We start from the raw sequence: 23,537 nt of genomic DNA, 5'->3' as shown, positions 1-23,537 counted from the left end.
TAACAAGAAATGTGTGGAGTGGTTGAAAAACGAGTTTTAATGACTCCAACATAAGTTTATGTAAACTTCCGACTTCAACTGTATCAATTTGTTGTATACATCTACCATTTTGCCTGTCACTTGTAATGCAGTTTATGGCAGCACTGAGTGATTTGTTGACATGACAACTGTGTCAGAGTTTGAACGACCCTTCCCCCCTTCTGTTCCATGCTAACTGAAGACATAGCTAGCCAGTAACTTGCTAACACCAGACACACATATGTATCTTTGCTATAGATGAATATGGTAAACTTTTTATTATACTTGCTGACACACTACAGTCAAATTTTGGCACCAGCAGAGTAGCTATCTAGCTATATAAACCACGCCCCTTTGCAAACACGCCTTCTCCGATGTTGGCTACAAGGTGATACTTATTTAAAATAGGTGTAGAAAATATCATGTTACCATTGGTGTATTAAGCTTAGAATGAAGGTGATGTCAACTTGTCCCCTTAATAATAAATCAGTAACTTTATGATAAAACTTTATCAATGTAGAAGCAACAGCCATTTTTCATGCTTTGGTCATCATAATTTGATCTGGTTTCCTTCAAATATCATCCAATTATTAAAAACATGATTTTGACTGTTCATGTCCTTTCATTAAAACCTCTTAATCTCTACAGATCGGTGTTCCACCCACGGGACGGTGGAGCTAATGTAGAATAAGTATTTAGACCCGTTGCTATGTGACTCAAAATAGAGCTCAGGTGCATCCTGTTTCTATTGATCATCCTTGAGATATTTCTACAACCTGATTGGAGTCCACCGGTAGTAAATTCAATTGATTGGACATGATGTGGAAAGGCACACACCTGTCTATAAGGTCCCACAGTTGACAGTGCATGTCAGAGCAAAACCCAAGATCCCGATGGTCACTCTGACAGAGCTCCAGAGTTCCTCTGTGAAAATGGGAGAACCTTCCAGAAGGACAACCATCTCTGCAGCACTCCACCAATCAGGCCTTTATGGTAGAGTGGCCAGACGGAAACCACTCCTCAGCAAAAGGCACATGACAGCCCACTTAGAGTTTGCCAAAAGGCACCTAAAGGACTCTCAGACCATGAGAAACAATTCTCTGGTCTGATGAAACCAAGATTGAACTCTTTGGCCTGAATGCCAATCGTCACATCTGGAGGAAACATGGCACCATCCCTACGGTGAAGCATGGTGGTGGCAGCATCATGCTGCGGGGATGTTTTTCAGCGGCAGGGACTGGAAGACTAGTCATGATCGAGCGAAAGATGAACACAGAAAAATGCAGAGAAATCCTTGATGAGGTCCTGAGCACTCTGGAGCAGGTTCTCAGACTTGGGCGAAGGTTCAACTTCCAACAGGACAACGACCCTAAGTACACAGCCAAGACAACGCAGGAGTGGCTTTGGGACAAGTCTCTGAATGTCCTTGAGTGGGCCAGCCAGGGCCCGGACTTGAACCCGATCAAACATCTCTGGAGAGACCTGAAAATAGCTGTGCAGCGACGCTCCCCATCCAACCTGACAGAGCTTGAGAGAATGGGAGAAACTCCCCAAATACAGATGTGCTAAGCTTGTAGCGTCATACCCAAGAAGACTCGAGGCTGTAATCACTGCCAAAGGTGCTTCAACAAAGTACTGAATAAAGGGTCTGAATAATTATGTAAATGTGATATTTCAGTTTATTTTATAAATTAGCAAACATTTCTAAACACCTGTTTTTGCTTTGTCATTATGAGGTATTGTGTGTAGATTGATGAGAATTATAATTATTTAAATCAGTTTTAGAATAAGGCTGTAACTTAACAAAATGTGGAAAAGGTTAAGGGGCCTGAATACTTTCCGAATGCACTGTATCTTCTGTATCTTCATAGAGTTGATGAGGCTGTTGTGGCTTGTGGAATGTTGTCCCACTCCTCTTCAATGGCTGTGCGAAGTTGCTGGATATTGGTGGGAACTGGAACACGCTGCCATACACATTGATCCAGAGCATCCCAAACATGTCTGGTGGTAAGTATGAAGGCCATGGAAGAACTGGGACATTTTCAGCTTCCAGGAATTGTGTACAGATCCTTGCGACATGGGGCCATGCATTACCATGCTGAAATATGAGATGATGGCGGCGGTTGAATGACACGACAATCGGCCCAGAGGATCTCATCACGGTATCTCTGTGTATTCAAATTTTCATTGATAAAATGCAATTGTGTTTGTTGTCCGTAGCTTATGCCTGCCCATACACTAACCCCACCGTTACCATGCAGCACTCTGTTCACAATGTTGACGTCAGCAAACCACTCCCCACACAACACCATTGTCATGACATTGCCCTCTTTGGGTACAGCGAGCACCACCCCCCCCTCTCTGTCTCCTACACTCAGGCTTCTGCGACCTCAGGTCGTAAATTCCTGGAGGAGATTATCTCCTCGTGGCCACAGTATAGAGAGAGAGGGAATTTTCATAGAGAACAAAGGAATTTCTTCCATCTCACAGAACTGGAGGTCCGAACAGTATTTATGTTCTGTAGAACGTATAAAAGATTGGTGAAGAATCCAGCTATGAACTGGTCCGTTTGGTACAATTTTGTGAAACTCATGAGAGACAATACGGCCACATTACCATAATGCTGTTTATACAATAGCCTCAGATATGAGGCTTACATCTAATTGTTGTATAAGATGAATGAGTGAGGATGATACTGTTTGTGAAATTGTGTAATGTGATTTTGGACTGTTTAATGAAGGAAACTCCAATTGCCTTTGGAGTTTAACTAAATCAGTGGACCGCCCATGAGCACAGTTATGGTCTGGCGCCATGGGACAGGCCCTTTTCTGCTCTCCCGAATAAAACCCCCACCAGGGTTTTCTATCACCAGACCAGCTTACCTCAATAACGAGAGGGCCAAGGTTTGAGAGGTAGACCAGCTTACCTCGATAACGAGAGGGCCAAGGTTTGAGAGGAGACCAGCTTATAGGTAAATAATTACCTTGATAACGAGAAGGCCAAGGTTTGGATTTACGACGTTTGGAATGAGACTAACGTGAGGTAAATAATAATTAATTAATCAGAAGACTATTTGATCAGATATTAAGATATCTGAAAGTTATATTAGGATAATTATAGCTTTGTAATCTGAATATTTTCCTTGGTGCCCTGACTTCGTAGTTAATTACAGTTACATGATTAATCAGTTTAATCGCGTAATAATAATTACAGAGCATTATTTGATAAATAAGTCTTCAGTTTAATGATGCCAAAGACGACACCATACACACTGTCTGCCATCTTCCTCATACAGTTGAAACTGGGATTCATCCGTGAAGAGCACACTTCTCCAGCATGCCAGTGGCCATCGAAGGTGAGCATTTGACCACTGAAGTCGGATTCGACGCTGAACTGCAGTCAGCTCAAGACCCTGGTGAGGACGAGCAGCACGCAGATGAGCTTCCCTGAGACATTCTTTTACCGTTTGTGCAGAAATTATTAGGTTGAACTTGAGACATCTGTGCAGTTGTGTTGTGTGGCACTTCACATTTTAGAGTGGCCTCTTATTGTCCCCAGCACCAGGTGCACCTGTGTAGTGATCATGCTGTTTAATCAGCTTCTTGATATGCCACACCTTTCAGGTGGATGGATTATCTTGGCAAAGGAGAAATGCTCACAAACATGGATGTAAACAAAATTGTGCACTAAATTTGAGAGAAATAAGCTTTTTGTGTGTATGGAACATTTCTGGGATCTTTTATTTCAGCTCATGAAACATGGGAAACACTTTACATGTTGTGTTTATATTTTTGTTGAGTATATTTGATATTTGCCGTGCGAGCTGCCCAAATTGCGGGCCTTTCCAACTGTAGACAATGCGATTTAAAACTATCTACAGATAGTTAGGCCATATCATTTTGGCAATTAAATTACATTTACTTTAGGGGGAAGCTTTATGGACATCCCACCTATGCTAGCTCGTTCATCTTGGACAATTTCAGTTGAAACTTTACAGGGTGAGGTCTACGTACATTTCAATAAATATATATACACTGACTGCCACACAATGTTCATACACTGAGTCTACCAAACATTAGGAACACCTTCCTAATATTGAGTTACACCCCCCAAGTATACAATGTATAGTGTATATCATAAATATCAATGATGTCAAGAAGTTTGTATAAATCACCTGTTTGGCATGTCTCTTGATGTAATGACATGAAAACTGTGTAAGAGTTTGGGGAAACCCTTCACGTGCTTTTGTTCTGGTTTCATCCAAATACCATCCAATTTCATGAAAAACATGATTTTGACTGTTCAGAACCTTTATAATGTAAAGGGCAACTTAAAATTTGGTTCATTACGAAATGCTAGCAGCCATGACTGAATTCAAACGCGAATTGGTATCAGGGTGTGGTTTGATGTGTGTGTTCGCAAGTGGGAAGAGTTAGACAAATTATTTTGCCAATTAGCTTCAGCCGGCTGGTGTGAAACCGTGGCAAAGTTGGTTTAACTTCAGATAGCCCATCTCCAGGGCTAATTAGTGACAGTAAATAAATGACACAATGTAAATGAGACAATATCTTCATGTTGCACACCTTTTGGTTCTCATTAAATGCTTTCAATATTTGTATATTAAGTTAAAAAATGTATAGTTAATTTGAGGTTTTTAAGTCATTGAAATTTGGAACAGTTGGAAATGTACATTCTGTAATTTACTGACGGTCCCTAATTATATCCAAAGTCAACCCAAATTTACCATGACATTATGATTGGGTCACATGGAGCTGGACTCCAAATTGATGATTACTTGTGTGCTGCCAGCTGTGGATATGTGGGCAGGACTGAAACAAACCCAACCTTCATTTACATTGTGAGGCGGTCACAACCACGAGTCTCACAAAACTCTGTTTTGGACGAGACTGACTTCATGGCCAAAATTATCATATTTACACTTTGTAGTCAATTTTGACAGTAGAATAAATGTTTCTGACTCATATGGATGCCACATAGGCTGTTGTTTAAATGATAAGTTGTGTTTTAGGGGGCAGTTGCTCTTTAAACACTGAGGTAAACACTCATGCTCAGGCACTATTTAAAAGAAGAAAAAAAACATTCAGAAGAGTTCTATGTGGAATCATTGCCTTCCAATGAATCCTTCTTGCATTCCAAATAATCATCAGCACCATTTCTTTAAAAACTTAGGATGAAAAAAGTTCTAGGTAGAACTCTTTGCCTTACAAAGAACATTCGGCTTCCAAAAAGGGTTCTTCAGATGAAAACAATTCTTGTTAGAACCCTATCCCCTCAACAAATAACCTTTTTGGAACCCCTTTTTCTAAAAGTGTATTCACTGCCTTGTAACTCTAGTCCACAGAACACAATTAAGACATTTTGCGTGTGTGTGTGTGTGTGTGTAGCGTGCCTCCTGCACCTTGCATCCTAATGTGTTTAATGAAGCATATGACTGGGTCTGAAGAGAGACAAACTCAAGGCAGCCTCAAAGCCACATCTTACATTTTAAACACAACAGATTGGATTTGACACTCAATCTAATCAGGTAATAGCTGAACACGACAGAATGAGTTAAACAGGTGCTACCTAGTATCTTGGTCCTGCGCATGTCAGCATCACCACCACCATTTACAAGGGTCAAGTAGGCCGAAATTGTGACCAGGTCTATACCAGTAGCCCCTGCTACTGTGTAACCATTCCACAGAGGCCACAGCACACTCATTACTGTTAGTACTAAAGACCATAACAGTCTGGTTTCTGGTAGTGCTGGTGAGTGGAACCAGAGACAATGGACACATTCCAAATGGCACCCTATTCCGTTGTAGTGCACTACTTTTGACCAGGACTCATATGGCTCCGGTCAAAAGTAGTGCACTATATAGAGAACACAGTGCAATTTGGGACGCCGCCAATAATAAGGACTGGAAACACCACAGGGTCTGTAAATATGAATGAACTCCTCCTCACACAGGAAATTCTACGACAGTCTCTCACCATTTATATTTTCCTCTCCCCTCTTCATGGCCATTTGTTTAATTAAAAGTGTGTTTTAGGGAAATTAGCCGTTCGTTGTCTAATGCCTCTGGCAGGTCTCCTTCTCTCCTACTCTCTACCTCCTTCCCCCCTTTCACCAAGACTACAAACTAGAGACTTGACATTTAGCTGAGAAGAGGAGAGGAAATAAAAGGGGGTTGCATGGCATACTGCCTGAGTTGAGGCAAGAGATCGCACAGGAAACACTCATGAGTGTAGAGATCTTTATAGAAATATACTGTATTGTGTACTCATTCTAAACATTTCAGTATTACTAAGGTTTAAGTCCACATTTGTAATGATAGTGTTAACCTTTGATGATTTACATTCTCAGTTAAAACCACAAGTGGCACTAATCAATTCCAAATGTTAAATGTATTTATCAGAATAAATTCAACATTTTAATGCTCTCATATTCTAAGCAGAGAACAAACAAACAAACTGAACAATGACAGCAGCAGCGCCACTTGAAAGTGTAATGTGAGGGAGTTGAAAGAACGTGTAATGTTCTTTCAAGGGGGAGTTAACTTCACAATACATAATAAAAACAGGGCCTAAGGCAGCATTCAGATTCACACTGTGCAGACCGTCATTTTTAATAACTTTGACAAGGTTTCAGATAGACTCATATTCTCTGTCACAATAACATGCAGAAACAGGATTTCCGTCGCCAAGAATTAGCGCAGGCAGTGCCTTTGTTCGCCCTCAGCCGAACATTTTCCTCCTCTCAGACCTTCATTCACGCCAAGCCACAATGTAAATTAGCCTGCCCTAATATTTAAGCAGAGTGGGCATGAGGATTTTTTAAATTGTTTTTATTAAGACAGCGGAGCTGACAGTTTCTTTAGGAATAGAAACACACAAATCTCCCGTTTTTAATTGCTTTTCTACAGTGGTAACAAAGGAGGCAATATACAACGAGCCCAGACCCCATAAAATAACACTTTTCTACTGGCCTGCCCTAGTTATTCCCTGTTGGAAACTTTTAAATTCAAACTACTGTGTAGATCAATTTTCTGATATGTACAGCATTGTTCTACATACTGATTTGACACAGTTTTTAATGTTGCAAAGCAAGGCTTTTCACTGAGGCTTAATTAAAAGGGATAGTAAGGGCTTTTATGGCGCACGTTAGAGCTGAAATTAGCCAATTACTGTACCCTTTCTGTTAGCGGGAGGAATACCAATGTTGAGACTCGATTCCCATTTAAGTGCCTGACTTAATGGCCTTGAGCTAAGCCCAAAATATATATATATATATTAGAAACACAGCCTAGGAGGAGAGCAGAGCAAACAATTTACTAGTTATTTATTCTGCCTTTAAAAATAAGCTTTAGAACCACATACTTACGATCTTACAAGGGTTACAGAAACATTGTATTGGTTGCTCTGTTGTTTTCTTCATAAAAATGATGTGTAACAAATTAGAAAAAAATAAGTGCCACCTTTGTGATTTTAGCTTTTTGGGAAAAAATCAATAAGAAGATCTAACGCATGAGTAAATTAGTATTGTTTATTCAATGCAACTGGCCGCTCTAGTTGTCCTCACTGATCAGAAAGAGGATCCGTCTTGGCCTATGCTGCTCTCTGCTGGTGGTGGGTGGAAACTACAACAACAACAACGGCAACGAATTTGACTAATCATTTTGGCATTCTCGAAAACAAATCAGACAAGTAACTCATTTTGAGGTCTAAAGAATCATCTCCCTCCTGCTGATGTATGGTATAGGTCTGGGTTGTGAGTGGAGCGATTGCATCCCCTGGTGCTATGCATAAGATGAGACACAAACAAGAAAGCACTCACCTGTGTCGCTGGGGTTTGTGATGTGCGTCCAACACTGGGTGGCTGGAAAAAGACAGATCACACATATAACCCATATATATTTACATACTGTACATGCTCAGGTGTCTGTCTCCAAATAGTGGAACAACCGTTTGACATCAATCAAGCACATTTTTCCCCCACTTAATACAGAAAAACAGAAATACATACTCAGCGTGTGGCCCGCTGTAGGATGGCACAAATCTCTGGGGACTGGGGGCCTTGTGTGGCAGTGGCATATTATTGTGTGACCGCTTCAGATCCAGTATGGCTTGAGGCAGGATCAGTTTGAGTCCATGGTGGACTGTAAACCTCAGAGTGGTGTGGTCCTCTGTTGAAAGAGAGGTGTCACTTCTCAAACAACCAACCGGAGAGTCTTTAGCCAAACTGTTTGTACTCCATGTCTTGTATCATCTATATGTACAGTACACTTATTTACTCCGAGCCGTGCACCATATTGCTTGTCTGGGCTTATAAAGATTCCCTACTCTGCTCTCTAACTGTCTTGGACAGTGGAACTGACCTGTCATGGACATGATGGTTTTGACCTTGCTGTACCAGTCGTTGTCTATGAGCAGCGGGCCCATGTAGTCTGGGATGGAGGAGACCTCCTGCTTCTTAGTAGCCTTGACTCCATCCAGGTTCTTTGTCAACTTCTGATTACAGAACCTAAAGCAGGGAAGGGATCAGTTTACTCAGCAATGTCCGTTCAACTAGCCAGTGTACCAGTCTGTTGCTGCTCTCTTACTGACTGGTATACAGGCTATAATTCAACCATTATGGGGGAAAGTAATATCAGATTGTTTCCTCGTGAAATGTTGTATTACATAAACTCACAGATAAAGAGGTCTCCCTAAATACCAAAATGTGTAACAAGCATGTACTGTAATATCATTGCAACATTAGTGAAAGTAATAATAACACTAGCTATAGGTCACTTTTTCCAGCAGAAGACAAGGTTGGGGAAGATGGTTATGATAGCTGGGTGGAACAGTCCTCTGTCTACTTTCCCTGTGGAGCACAGCTGCAGTATGGCATCCCTCTGGGTCTCAGCTATGTTTATCTACGAACAAAGCAGCACAGAGTTACCATATGATATTAACCATAACACAATATGGGATATAAAAAGACAGCCAATGGGACTGCAGATGAAAATATATATTTTTTAAGTATCATATAAAACGTGATATCATATAAAACCATAGTACCGTATAGACATCTGAACTAAGTAGTCCTACCCTGAGTTTGGGAGAGATCTCTGACTTGAGGAAAATCTTAATGATCATGTCAGCCTTCTGGTGTAGCATAGCATGGTCATTCTCTCCATACATCCCTGCAGACGCCATCACTGTGCCTGAATCTGCCAGGTTCCTGAACCTGCAGCACAACAACAACAAACACAACAGGTTAGCGGTATCAGGACACAGGGACAACAGGCACAGAAACCCACAATAAAGAGTCGATGTCCACACCCCCGCGGATTGCTAATTTGCATAATAACAACATCCCAAGAAAAATCTGTCTTAAAGCTAGAGACATCATGGGGTGTGTCTCAATGCACCACATCCGCCGATGTCAGCCTTCCCCATCTACGGTGGAAAGTGGCAGAACTACAGCTGTGTTTTTCAGATCAGGAGACATAAGCGCAGTAAAGAGGTCAATGGGACACAGACCGCGGGGGATAGAAGAAAGCTGCCGGATTGGCGCACATTTAAAAAATCTGATCTAAAGCGTAAATTTGTCAAATCCGTCACGCTTGACAGATTGTAACAGGCCCACAACGTGGTTACTACACTCCGATTTGGATATATTTGGCTGTTTTCACTGCATAACATTTAGAAGTAGTCCCTTTTCAGGTTTAGAAGAAGTGACTGTTAAATACTAACTCCCGTTCGTATAAGCTGGTAGCATAGATAACATACAGAAATCGGTGGTGGTAGGCAGTCGTTTAACTGATTGGGGTTGACATCCATACAAATCAAATCAAATGTTATTAGTCACACGCGCCGAATCCAACAACAGGTGTAGACCTTACAGTGAAATGCTTACTTACGAGCCCCTAACCAACAATGCATTTTTTTTAAATACGGAAAAGAATAAGAAATAAAAGTAACAAGTAATTAAAGAGCAGCAGTAAAATAACAATAGAGAGACTAAATACAGGGGGGTACCAGTACAGAGTCAATGTGGGTGGGGCACCGCGGGTTAGTTGAGGTAATATGTGTAAAGGGGGAGGGGGGTGGGGTCAATGCAAATAGTCTGGGTAGCCATTTGATTAGGTGTTCAGGAGTCTTATGGCTGTTTAGAAGCCTCTTGAACCTAGACTTGGCTCTCCGGTACCGCTTGCCGTGTGGTATCAGAGAGAATAGTCTATGACTAGGGTGGCTGGAGTCTTGACAAGTTTTAGGGCCTTCCTCTGACACCGCCTGGTATAGAGGTCCTGGATGGCAGGAAGCTTGGCCCCAGTGATGTACTGGGCCGGTCGCATTACCCTCTGTAGTGCCTTGCGGTCGGAGGCCGAGCAGTTGCCATACCAGGCAGTGATGCAACCAGTTAGGATGCTCTCGATGGTGCAGCTGTAGAACCTTTTGAGGATCTGAGGACCCATGCCAAATCTTTTCAGTCTTCTGAGGGGGAATAGGTTTTGTCGTGCCCTCTTCATGATTGTCTCGGTGTGCTTGAACCATGTTAGTTTGTTGGTGATGTGGACATCAAGGATCTTGAAGCTCTCAACCTGCTCCACTGCAGCCCTGTCGATGAGAATGGGGGTGTGCTCGGTCCTCTTTTTCCTGTAGTCCACAATCATCTCCTTTGTCTTGATCACGTTGAGGGAGAGGTTGTTGTTCTGGCACCACACGGCCAGGTCTCTGACCTCCTCCCTACAGGCTGTTTCGTCGTTGTCAGTGATCAGGCCTACCACTGTTGTGTCATCAGCAAACTTAATGATGGTGTTGGAATCGTGCCTGGCCGTGCAGTCATGAGTGAACAGGGAGTACAGGAGGGGACTGAGCATGCCCCCCTGAGGGGCCCCTGTGTTGAGGATCAGCGCAGCGGATGTGTTGTTACCTACCCTTACCACCTGGGGTTGGCTCATCAGGAAGTCCTGGATCCAGTTGCAGAGGGAGGTGTTCAGTCCCAGGGTCCTTAGCTTATTGATGAGCTTTGAGGGCACTATGGTGTTGAACACTGAGCTGTAGTCAATTAATAGCATTCTCACATAGGTGTTCCTTTTGTCCAGGTGGGAAAGGGCTGTGTGGAGTGCAATAGAGATTGCATCAGCTGTGGATCTGTTGGGGCGCTATGCAAATTGGAGTGGGTCTAGGGTTTCTAAGATAATGGTGTTGATGTGAGCCATGACCAGCCTTTTGAAGCACTTCATGGCTACAGACGTGAGTGCTATGGGGTTGGTAGTCATTTAGGCATGTTACCTTAGTGTTCTTGGGCACACGCACTATGGTGGTCTGCTTAAAACATGCTGGTATTACAGACTCGGACAGGGAGAGGTTGAAAATGTCAGTGAAGACACTTGCCAGTTGGTCAGCGCATGCTCGCAGTACATGTCCTGGTAATCCGTCTGGTCCTGCGGCCTTGTGAATGTTGACCTGTTTTAAGGTCTTACTCACATCAGCTGTGGAAAGCGTGATCACACAGTCTTCCAGAACAGCTGGTGCTCTCATGCATGTTTCAGTGATATTTGCCTCGAAGCGAGCATAGAAGAAGGACAGCTCGTCTGGTAGGCTCGTGTCACTGGGCAGCTCTCGGCTGTGCTTCCCTTAGTAGTCTGTAATGGTTTGCAAGCCCTGCCACATCCGACGAGCGTCAGAGCCGGTGTAGTACGATTCGATCTTAGTCCTGTACTGAAGTTTTAACTGTTTGATGGTTCATCAGAGGGCATAGCGGGATTTCTTATAAGCTTTAGGGTTAGAATCCCGCTCCTTGAAAGCGGCAGCTCTAGCCTTTAGCTCAGTGCGGATGTTGCCTGTAATCCATGGATTCTGGTTGGGGTATGTACATACGGTCACTGTGGAGACAACGTCATCCATGCACTTATTGATGAAGCCAAGGACTGATGTGGTGTACTCCTCAATGCCATCGGAGGAATCCCCGGAACATATTCCAGTCTGTGCTAGCAAAACAGTCCTGTAGCTTAGCATTTGCTTCATCTGACCACTTTTTTTTTTAATCTAGTCACTGGTGCTTCATCCTTTAATTTTGGCTTGTAAGCCGGAATCAGGAGGATAGAATTAATGTCAGATTTGCCAAATGGAGGGCGAGGGAGTGCTTTGTATGCATCTCCGTGTGTGGAGTAAAGGTGGTCCAGAGTTTTTTTTCTTTTGTTTGCACAATTAACATGGTGATAGAAATTTGGTAAAACGGATTTAACTTTCCCTGCATTAAAGTCCCCGGCAACTAGGAGCGCCGCCTCTGGATGAGCAATTTCTTGTTTGCTTATGGTGGAATACAGCTCATTCAACGCTGTCTTAGTCCCAGCCTCTGACTGTGGTGGTATGTAAACAGCTATGAAAAATACAGATGAAAACTCTAGGTAGAACTCTAGGTAGATAGTGTGGTCTACAGTTTAACATGAGATACTCTACCTCAGGCGAGCAATAGCTCGAGACTTCCTTAGATATCATGCAACAGCTGTTATTTACAAAAATACATATTCTGCCGCCCCTTGTTTTACCAGACGCCGTTGTTCTATCCTGCTGGTGCAGCGTATAACCAGCCAGCTGTATGTTGATAGTGTCGTCGTTCAGCCACGTCTCCGTGAAGCATAAGATATTACAGTTTTGAATGTCCCGTTGGTAGTTTAATCTTCCGCATAGGTCATCTATTTTATTGTCCAAAGATTGCACGTTTTCTATTAGAATGGAAGGAAGCATTATACCCCGATTTTTATCTCAACATAGTGTTAAATACACATATAAACAATAGCCTAAATGTAGGCTCTCTCAGGATCTTTTCCCCACGCATTTCCATGGCATTTCCATTGTCTGGGTCGAGTTCCATGGACCTCTTTACCGCATCTATCCCGAAAATTCGTCTTCTCACAAAAATGTCTGTAGCGTCCTGTTTGGGGTCCAAAAAGATGAGACTCTCACGAACATGACGGAGTTCACCGTTTTGCTCTACAACCTCCACAAGCATCACAGGACTCATCTGAACTCGGTACCGTCGATGTGCCAACTTCTGTCTGTAGAGTCCAAACGGTTTGGGCTACACACTAATCGAAAGGTGAGATATGTAACTCAATATTAGGAAGGTGTTCTCAATGTTTTGTACACTCAGTGTATATCCTGTATATATTTTCACACTATGAGTTTGGAATGAAACTGTGAAATTGTGAAAATTATGATAATGCCCCTTTAGTGTAAGACAGCGGATCCCAAACTAGGGGTCGCTGACATGAAATAGGGGTTGCGGGAGAATTTCCAAAATCCTGACAACATAAAATTTACAAAAATATAAAAAGAATATAAAAACAGTATAACATTGTCTTTGTATCTCAAAATCAAGTTTGCTTAAAAATCTAAATGAAAATTGTTCAAATCTAAAAGATAAAATTCAACAAGATAGCGCCCTTAGATCATGGGAAAAGGCCACACTTGACCGTTGCACTTGAATCATACCCACGGTCAATGGCTATGCCCACTACGCTATCAAACCACACACTATTGCAGAGACTTTGATATTACCATCCACAACTGATATGGTGAAAACAATGTGTGGGGGGGCAGAGGTAGAGAAACTCACATCAATAGCTTTGTCAGATAACACTTAAAGAATTTATGCTATTACTAGCAATCAAGATGAAACTCTAAACGACTCAAAAACTCCCCAACTTATGCTCTCCAAATGGACGTTATCTGAGAGGGCCGAGATGCCCATGCATTGACTTTTGTTCGCTTTACATGTCTGGGGATGCTATTCACAAGGACACATTGTTCTGTCTCACGATTCCCGAGCATGAAATAGCACAGGGGATGTTCAGTCTGCTGCGTGGCTATATTGATGAAAAACAGACTCCATGAGATCGAATGGTGGGCTTTTGCACAGATGGGGCTCCATCTACAGTATGGCGGGACAGCGGGCAGGGGCCTCTGCACTCTAGTTATGAATGTGTCTCCCTCTGCCATATGGGCGCATTGTTTGACACACTGAGAAACTGGCATCAAAAGAGCTGAGCACAGAACTCGGAGATATACTGCAGCAGGTAACTTAATTTGTAAACTACATCAAAACACACCAACTGTGCGCACGCCTGTTCCCAAAACTTTGTGGAGATATGGAATCAGAGCATGACAATGTTCTATTTCACACTGAGGCTTGGTGGTTATTGAGGGGGAGTGTTGAGTTTTGAGAGAGGAACTGTTGTCATTCACAATGGATGTAAAAAAAAATATATATTTTAAAGACTTGGTTGACTTTCTGTGTAATGAAGAGAAAATATCTCCTTGCCTATGTAACAGACATATTTGGGATCTGAACGAACTGAATGCAACCATGCAGGGGAAATACAAAAACATTCTACAGATGACTGACCAAATCAGTGGATTCAGAGGAAAAAATTCTTATTGGAGAGAGAGTCTTTCAAAATTGAACCATGTCCCCTTCCCTCAGCTGTGTATGTTTCTAACAGAAAACAGCATCAGTAAGTATCCCACACGAGTGATGACTGCTCACCTCCAACGCTTGGAAGAGCACTTTGGGATCTACTTCCCAATCCGTTTGACTTTGATCCTGTCTCAGTTGACATGCCGGTATGTGAAATCGAACAGCTGATCGAGCTGTCATGTGACCGAATGCATTCACTGGTCACTACGGAGGAGTTTTGGTTCCTGAATAAAAAAGGAATACCCTGCCGTCTCCCTTAAAACTCATCGTACCCTTCGCCAGCTCATATCTGTGTGATTCGGTGCTCTCGTCTTCATTAAAACCAAATATCGATCCAGGTTGGATATGACAGAAGGGATGAGGTGCGTACTGTCGACCACACCCTCTGACTTTGAGAATCTCCGATGTGACATCAAGCACACCCATCTCATTAGTGGTGCTGAGATACGATGCATTATGTCAGACTCATTTGCAATTGACTGTCATTAGCCCCACATAAAAATGATGTCATGGTGAGTTGAGAATACAGTCATAAATGCTGTTAGAATTTCAATTGACTGCCATAGCCCCAAATAAAAAAGTAAACATTTGCTGTTAATTACATAATTTTTTCCACATGGTTTGGATCGTGAGAATTTTCAGATATCAAAATGGGGTCTAGGGCCCAAAAAGTTTGGGAACCCATGGTGTAAGAGCTGTTTGAAAATATTGCCTGGAAGTTCAGCCTATTTTGATGGGATGGAATTTTGGCTAGTAAATTTGTTTATAGACCAATAAGAAAGAGAGTTCCAAATCTCTGTCAATAACAGCTAATTTTCAGTTTTCCCCACTCAGACAGTCGTAATTGTAATTGAAAACAATCACAGCAAAGTACTTCTGTCAACAGAAGTGAATGTCAATAATGTAAGAAGGAAAACATATTTATGACCAATCTTACCTCTCACTCTCCAGGTAAAAAGATAGGTCGTTGATGAGGAAGTCAATGATGATGACTTTACCGTTAATGACCCTTCTCTTCATGTGGGAGGTATCCCCCTCTTCTTTAGGAGGGGCACGGGAGTCACATGCTATAGGAGACAAGGTCAACTTAGTGGTGTGTACTGCTAGCACCAGAGCTAGATTTAAAACCCTAACGAAGGTCTAACACCGAAACATTGGTTTGTGGAACATCCAAGATCAGTGTAAGATCAGTGTAATGGAGTTTTGTCCTTTTAATTAAATGTTTTCTTCTGTAGCACCTGTCAAACTATACTTTGTTCAGCACCAGAACCAGGAACAGAATGAAGAGAGGGGACTGAGGACAGCTTACATTCGGAGAAGTGGCGGTAGCTCATTCTCAGGTACAGCTCAAACTCAGTCCTCGTGCGAGGATCCTTCATGGCGGTTTGAAACTTACAGACTGTCTTGATGAATCGGCAAAACACCAGCCAGACATTTTTCTTCAGGGTGAGGTGCATAAGGAGTGAGTGAGTGAGTGAATGAATGACAGAACATTTTAGATACCATTGCCCAAGAGGGTTATACAGTGATTGTACAACTGTCTAGTGTCTAACAGTATATAGAGGATGAGAGGCTGGGTGTTGTTCCTACCAGTTTGGTCTTCAGTATGGCTCCTCTCAGGCAGGTGTCTGAGCCCACAGCAGGACCGGGTGGGAATGTGTCTTGGTACTGCTTGAACCTGCAAGGAATCATCCAAACACACACATCGGATTAACACACACTGTTTCGTCTGCATCCAAACACACACACACACATCACATCAATCACACAGTTCTGTCAAGTAGCATCAATCATCCATAGCCTGGTCCCAGATCTGTTCGTTCCGTCTTGACAACTTCTAAGGTTATTGTCATGTTTAGCATAACAACGACCATAGGAGTTGGCTATACAGCACAAACAAATATAGGACCAGGCTAAATCAACTCATGTCCACAAGGATAAATAATCCTAATACCATGTTCCTTCCAGTGACTTGGTGACCAGGTCCTGGATGGTGTAGAGAACCTCACAGGAAACGGTTCTCATCTGTGCCGCCTGGGAGATGATGTCAGCATTGCACTGCAGGTAGCCCACTGTGGGACGATGCTAGTTAGCGTTTAAACTTCACTGTAGCTCCAATATATTACTGTAGAGGCATACTAGTCGTGTTAGCCTTTTCAATACAATACATCTCTTTCAGTGTCATACAAACAGTCCTTTAAGACTATTAGCAGCAAAGTGAATAATGCCACCATTGATGTCAGCTTGGCTAAAGGTCACCAAGGACCCTACTCTAGACAGAATCTGACAGGAATAATGAATAAGGATTTGAGGACTGTACTGGGGTCCTCCCGGCGTAAGAACTTATTCACGATGGCGAGGATTTTGATCTTCTGAGGTTTGGGCCGGTCGATGGCTCTCAGCTTCTCTACTTCCAGTGTGAAGAGCAGCGCTCCTTGGGCATAGTGGAAACGCAGAAAGCGCTTGAAGTAGTCCAGACTCACCGGGTTCCGGAACACATCTCCAAAAGACCTGTAGCAAAGAGACAAACAATACAGCCATATACAAATGAACATTTGAGTCATTTAGAAGGTGCTCATAGAACTCTTATTTCATTAAAGTAGGTAAAACAACCACTTATCACAATCATTGCAAGTAAACCCTTCTACAAAACAGCCGGCTTCTGCAAAATCAGCGGGAGCTGAAGAATCTAACTTATGCTAGATTAGATAGCCTCATTAGATAAACAATGACTCAATGAACAAGGACGCATTTAAGGTGGTGTCCCAACAGTACCTTGGCCTCATAGACGGCGCGCGAACAAAACTGTTGTCTTTCTTCAACATCAGAGGGGCTTTCTTCATCAAGGAACCAGCGGACACTGGCTTAGAGCTTTCGCCGTCTGAGAAAGGCTTCTTCTTCTGATACAGCAAATAGTTAACACTCAGATTCTCCAGTGCCAGCTTTGGGTACCTCACCGCCAGCAAGTCAAACGGCAGATCAAGTGGCTCTAGAGACAGACACAATGACAGTATTCACAGGGCCTAGAGTCCTTATAAGTCTGCTCTCCACATACAGTTGAAGTCGGAAGTTTACATTCACTTAGGTTTGAGTCATTAAAACTCGTTTTTCAACCACTCAACAAATTTCTTGTTTACAAACTATAGTTTTGGCAAGTCGGTTAGGACATCTACTTTGTGCATGACAAGTCATTTTTCCAACAATTGTTTACAGACAGATTATTTCACTTTTACCTCACTGTATCACAATTCCAGTGGGTCAGAAGTTTACATACACTAAGTTGACTGTGACTTTAAAAAGTTTGGAAAATTCCAGAAAATGATGTCACGGCTTTAGAAGCTTCTGATAGGCTAATTGACATAATTTCAGTCAATTGGAGGTGTACCTGTGGATGTATTTCAAGGCCTACCTTCAAACTCAGTGCCTCTTTGCTTGACATCATGGGAAATCAAAAGAAATCAGCCAAGACCTCAGAAAAAAATTGGATACCTCCACCAGTCTGGTTCATCCTCGGGAGCAATTCCCAATCGCCTGAAGGTACCATGTTCATCTGTACAAACAATAGTACGGGAGGAATAAACACCATGGGACCCCGCAGCCGTCATACCGCTCAGGAAGGAGACACGTTCTGTCTCCTAGAGATTAATGTACTTTGGTGCGAAATGTGCAAATCAATCCCAGAACAACATCAAAGGACCTTGTGAAGATGCTGGAGGAAACGGGTACAAAAGTATCTATATCCACAGTAAAACGAGTCCTATATCGACATAACCTGAAAGGCCGCTCAGCAACTGCTCCAAAACCGCCATACAAAAGCCCGACTACGGTTTGCAACTGCACATGGGGACAAAGATCATACTTTTTGGAGAAATGTCCTCTGGTCTGATGAAACAAAAATAGAACTGTTTGGCCATAATGACCATTGTTATGTTTGGAGGAAAAAGGGGGATGCTTGCAAGCCGAAGAACACCATCGCAAGCGTGAAGCACGGGGGTGGCAGCATCATGTTGTGGGGGTGCTTTGCTGCAGGAGGGACTGGTGCACTTCACAAAAAGGAACATTTTGTGGATATTTTGAAGCAACATCTCAAGACATCAGTCAGGAAGTTAAAGCTTGGTCTTCCAAATGGACAATGACCCCAAGCATACTTCCAAAGTTGTGGCAAAATGGATTAAGGACAACAAAGTCAAGGAATTGGAGTGGCCATCACAAAGCCCTGACCTCAATCCTATAGAAAATGTGTGGGCAGAACTGAAAAAGCGTGTGCGAGCAAGGAGGCCAACAAACCTGACTCAGTTACACCAGCTCTGTCAGGAGGAATGGGCCAAAATTCACCCAACTTATTGTGGGAAGCTTGTGGAAGGCTACCCGAAACATTTGACCCAAGTTAAACAATTTAAAGGCAATGCTACCAAATACTAATTGAGTGTATGTAAACGTCTGACCCACTGGGAATGTGATGAAAGAAATAAAAGCTGAAATAAATTATTCTCTCTACCATTTTTCTGACATTTCACATTCTTAAAATAAAGTGGTGATCCTAACTGACCTAAAACTATAATTTATATTAGGATTAAATGTCAGGAATTGTGAAAAACTGAGTTTAAATGTATTTGGCTGAGGTGTACTTCCGACTTCAACTGTAATACAAATGTTGCAATGCAACTATAAATGGATTTTAAACTTATCATTGAGCTTTCATTGTTCACGCTGTAGTAACACCAGCATTGCTCTCTCGTAGCCTTAGCTACAACTGAATCTGCACATTCCCCTTATTCTCATTAACTCCTCTGTGTTAACCCTTGGTTATGTTCCTACCAGTCTTTTTGTAGTGCAGTTGGACAGACCCTCCTCTCTTCACGTCCTCTAGAGCCATCAGGGCCCAGTTCTCCTGCCAATCAGAGGGCTGCTCTGTGGCTCCATGGCTACAACAGGACTGACAAAGGGCCAGAGCCTCCCTCATCCTCCTGACCTGCTGCTCTTTTGTGTTCTGGCCACTAGCAGATAACCTCTGACCACAGTTCACACCGGCACTCTCCTGGCAGTCAAATCAGAAGGGAAAATGTGATAACATAACCATCAACAGAGTTAAAGGGGAGATGGACAGATTTGTGCATGTAAAAGGAGGGGGGGTACACATTTCCGTTGTAGCTATGGACAATACAGTTATAATGTATAATCAATTTGCATAAAACAAAATCAAATCAGTTACCAGACAGGAACAGAAATGTTTGTCTTCTTCGTCCAAAAATGAATCGTAAGATGCACAAAGCACCTACAAAAAAAATGCCCATTACCAAGATATTGACTCAAGACATTTTCAAAGATTCACAAGATTTCAAAAACATTAAAACATTAACTGTATGACAACATGCTGACTTTACCTTACAGATCTCATGTTTGGCTGTGTATATCCACGGTATGACTGCTCCAGAGGGCAGGAGTCTACGGAGCTGCCTGCTGGTGTCGCTCTCCAGGAGGCCTACTCTCTCTGCGTTCTCCCCCAGGTAGGTGTGTGTGATCCTTCTGGCCACAGCCTGTCTCTGGCTGTGGAGGGAGTCATCTCCCTGGGCCCTGAGTATGGAGGATATATTAGTCAAAACAAAGATAGTTTACAAAAGTGAACGAGTCATCAATACCAAAAACAAATCATTATTAGCACATCAATACAACAATGTTCATTTCTGTTAAACACAGCACATTTTCCAAATATATTTCTCACTTTGGGCATTTTCACAGACCTTTCATTTTTAAAGTTGCATTCAGTATTTTCACAACAACACATTTGTTCGTGATTCATTTTTCAATAATTTACATTATTTTGTAAATATATCCATACCTGAGCACCAGGCTAAGGACCAGCTCCAGGTCCTGCCAGAGCCCCAGATGCTGCAGCTCTCTCTCCAGTCCCCTGGTCCTCAGGAAGGCAGCTAAGGGCCCACCAGCCAAGCTGTCAGCCGACAGGGCAGGCTGAAGGTAGTTGTAGCGGTGGGACTCTGGAGTTGCTGGTGCAGGGGGAACTGGTAAAACAGACGGCTGGTAGTAGGCAGGAGTCTCCATACAGGTGTGTGGAATAAGTACTTCTCCCTCCTGGACCCCTTCAACATCAATGTTTGGGAGAAAGTTACCACTTCTGTGGCTGGACTTGAGGTTATCCACTTTGCTGGTTTGTTTGCTGCAGGTTTGGGATTTTGCATTGTCAGGCATGTTGCGGTATGGTTCAGTTGTGGCATCAATCTGGTATTTGGTTTGACTTCTATGCACAACATTAGTGCACCGTTCCTGGTCTGTTTCACCCCCAAGACGAAGCCACTGGCAACAGAGACGTCCATCTTGGATCTTCTCAGCCTCCCGGGCTGCCATTACGGATCTGTTCTGTGGTTCCTCATGGCGCATCCAGAGGAGTCTCTTGGTGTTTTTGGAGCAGTAGGTCCCAGTTGCACTCCCAGTCAGCTCTGCTTCCTTCACCTGTCCCAGGCCTGGGTCCAGTCGAGCAGGTATACCAGGCACATCCTCAGGAGCAGAGTGGGATGCGATGGCGCTGTACTCCTGAACGATGTGGCTGCACTCTGCAGCTCTCCAGAGTGAGTCCTTGCAGTATCTTAGAAACTGAGGAAGCCAATAGTGCTGCAGCCGATGTAAAGCTTTGTTATACATCTGACCGATGATCTGCTTTCTGGCACTGTCGGGTAGCTCACCGGATAGAATGCTAATCATTGTATCTACCAGACAGACACAGAAGAGCACAGACAAAGGGATTTAAATGAAGAAAATACATCAACATAGCACAAAGAGTATGTAGACCTATAGGTCAGAGAAGGGGCAGGTGAGTAGTTTCAGGACAGGTAACGGTGATGTGGCCTGGCCATCTCTTGAATTAATCATCTTTATTCATGGTGACTATCGATCCCAGGGTAATGTACTTTGTCACCAGTTTAGTCTCTTTACCTCGTGGTATGTGACAGATAGCCATGATGCTGGATCCCTCTGTGAGATGGATGGCTCTGATGACAGTCAGCAGGGCCAGGTATCTGTGTTTCTGACCTGCGTCCTCACAGTCCATGTTGAACAACCTGGACACTCTCACACAGAATGACACCAGCTCCTTCCCTGCACACACACAGGAAGCATGAGTCGATGAATGACCACAAGTGGAAAATACACAGTAGCATACAAAATAAATGAGTAATGCCACTTCATAGACCAGGAACACACACACACACCAACACCAGTCACCTACCACAAGTGCCCTTGATGAAAGTGCTGAATCGTCTCATCCCTCTCCCGCTCCCAATGCATCTCCTCAGTAGCCACTGGTCTGCTGTTGTCCATTTCAACACTTTAACCAACAAGAATCTCAAATTAGCATTGTACAGCAGTGACCTTACTCTGAATCTGTCAGCAGGGTTTTCACACAGACCTTCATGGAATTGACAGTAAACACATATGCCATAAAGACACGGCGGATAGGGCAGGGAAGCGAACTCGTCCCCCCCCACACCGGCCCATTTTTTCCCCTCGAGGCCTCCACACTGGCCCATTTTTTTCCATTGAGGCCCCCATTATTAGCCAGATAATGATCATTTTGCACACACAAAAAAAAAAAGTTAGACGGGCCCACTTGGCTAAAAATAGACCAGCCCATCTTGCATTTGCCTGAAATGCCAGATGGCCAGTCCACCCATGGTGGGAGGCAGATATAAAAAACAACAAAGTTTATTAAATGACTCAGGTTTTCTTGTTTGTAAAAGGTTAAAAGAAAGGTTTACCCAAAATCCTGGAATTCCCAAGTGATTCCATACATTGAAACTAATTCAGTGGAGTTTGCCCTCTCCTCTCTCTCTCCCTGCAGTGCTGTACTGAAACAGCTGTAAAAATGGGTCACGTGACTCATGACATTGCTGGATGCAGGTCTCGCTCTGCTCCATTGCCAGTTCATGATTCATGATTCAGAAATCTGTGAAGTGTGGACAAATTTGTTGTTTTATTGAAAGCGTACGGCCGAATGAGCTATTTTTTTTAAATAAAAGTACTATTGGTTTTAAGTCAGTAAATGTGTACTTTTCTTTTATAATTTTATATAGTTATTTTATGTAGCTGACTGCCACAGCAGCGGAGATGGGTAACAACTGTGCATGTGCGCTATATATCGTTTATTTTATTTTATGTAGTTGTCACGCCCTGACCTTAGAGATCCTTTTTATGTCTCTATTTTGGTTTGGTCAGGGCGTGAGTTGGGGTGGGTATTCTATGTTCTATGATTTGTATGTCTATGTTGTTGGCACTATAGCCTTTAGCTTCACGGTTGTTTTCTCATTTGTTGTTTTGTTGGCGTCATTTTTGTAAATAAAAGAAAATGTACGCTTACCACGCTGCACCTTGGTCCTCTTCTTTTAACGGCCGTGACAGTAGTGTTTTGTGGAGGCTACTGTAGTATTTACTACAGTGTTTCTTTGCGGATAATACTGTAGTATTTACTATAGTGTTCTACAGTTTACTACAAATGTATTGAATAAGTACTACAAATGATCGAGGGATACTACAGTGTGTAGTATAGTATTCCACAGTATACTACAATTTACTACAGAATTCTATAGTAAGTACTGGAGTATTTATTCTATAGTAAACTACCATTTTTGGCAGAGAAGTGAAGACCACCTTACACATTAGTTAAACAAAGTAAACAACAACCTACGAACATGTCTGACGATGAAATACTTGTGAGTGATGAAGAAAACTACTGGAGGGCAGTGGCGATTTTAGCATGTAAATCTTGGTGGGGCAAACAAACAAAAAGTGGGACGCCTGCCAACAAAGCCACTACACAATACATTAATTGCACTATAACGGTGACAAACGGTGCCCACAAACTGTTAGGGCCTACATAAAGCTGTCCCAACAGCAGTCTCAACACCTTACCACTGCTACACCTGGCTATCAGCAGAGCCTTGTCTTGCAGCAAAACAGTTCATTCAGCCTCATTTACTGCCTTTTTAAAAAACATAGCAGATTTGGCTGAGTTGCTTAAACAAATGTTTTCTACTGA

The 23,537-nt window shown here is 42.8% G+C and overlaps 1 protein-coding gene across 1 annotated transcript; it reads right to left on the bottom strand.

Annotated features, from left to right (window-relative positions):
- Positions 1-7,550: 7,550 nt before the first annotated feature.
- Positions 7,551-21,824, bottom strand: LOC139578639 (regulator of G-protein signaling protein-like). The gene is made up of 18 exons (XM_071406508.1): positions 21,732-21,824; positions 21,440-21,601; positions 20,331-21,213; positions 19,876-20,065; positions 19,704-19,766; positions 19,310-19,529; positions 17,267-17,480; positions 16,812-17,002; positions 16,446-16,563; positions 16,082-16,169; positions 15,801-15,930; positions 15,429-15,558; positions 9,112-9,250; positions 8,812-8,936; positions 8,397-8,542; positions 8,045-8,204; positions 7,856-7,897; positions 7,551-7,658 (listed from the first exon to the last, which is right to left on the bottom strand). Exons 1-18 carry the CDS (start codon positions 21,766-21,768, stop codon positions 7,604-7,606), a joined length of 3,093 nt encoding a protein of 1,030 aa, XP_071262609.1. The 5' UTR covers positions 21,769-21,824; the 3' UTR covers positions 7,551-7,603.
- Between the last annotated feature and the right edge of the window lie 1,713 nt (positions 21,825-23,537).

This window comes from Salvelinus alpinus, chromosome 6, assembly GCF_045679555.1.
Source record: "Salvelinus alpinus chromosome 6, SLU_Salpinus.1, whole genome shotgun sequence".
Taxonomy (NCBI): Eukaryota; Metazoa; Chordata; class Actinopteri; order Salmoniformes; family Salmonidae; genus Salvelinus; species Salvelinus alpinus.
Note: the sequence above shows the minus strand (reverse complement) of the source record. Positions and strands in the feature narration are given on the sequence as shown.

Coding starts and splice junctions, on each gene's coding strand:
- LOC139578639 (XM_071406508.1), bottom strand. CDS start 21,768: ATGAGACGATTCAGCACTTTCATCAAGGGCACTTGTG. Junction 16,564..16,811: donor CTTACGCCGGGAGGACCCCA/GTACAGTCCTCA, acceptor ATCGTCCCACAG/TGGGCTACCTGCAGTGCAAT. Junction 7,659..7,855: donor CACAAACCCCAGCGACACAG/GTGAGTGCTTTC, acceptor TTGTTGTTGTAG/TTTCCACCCACCACCAGCAG.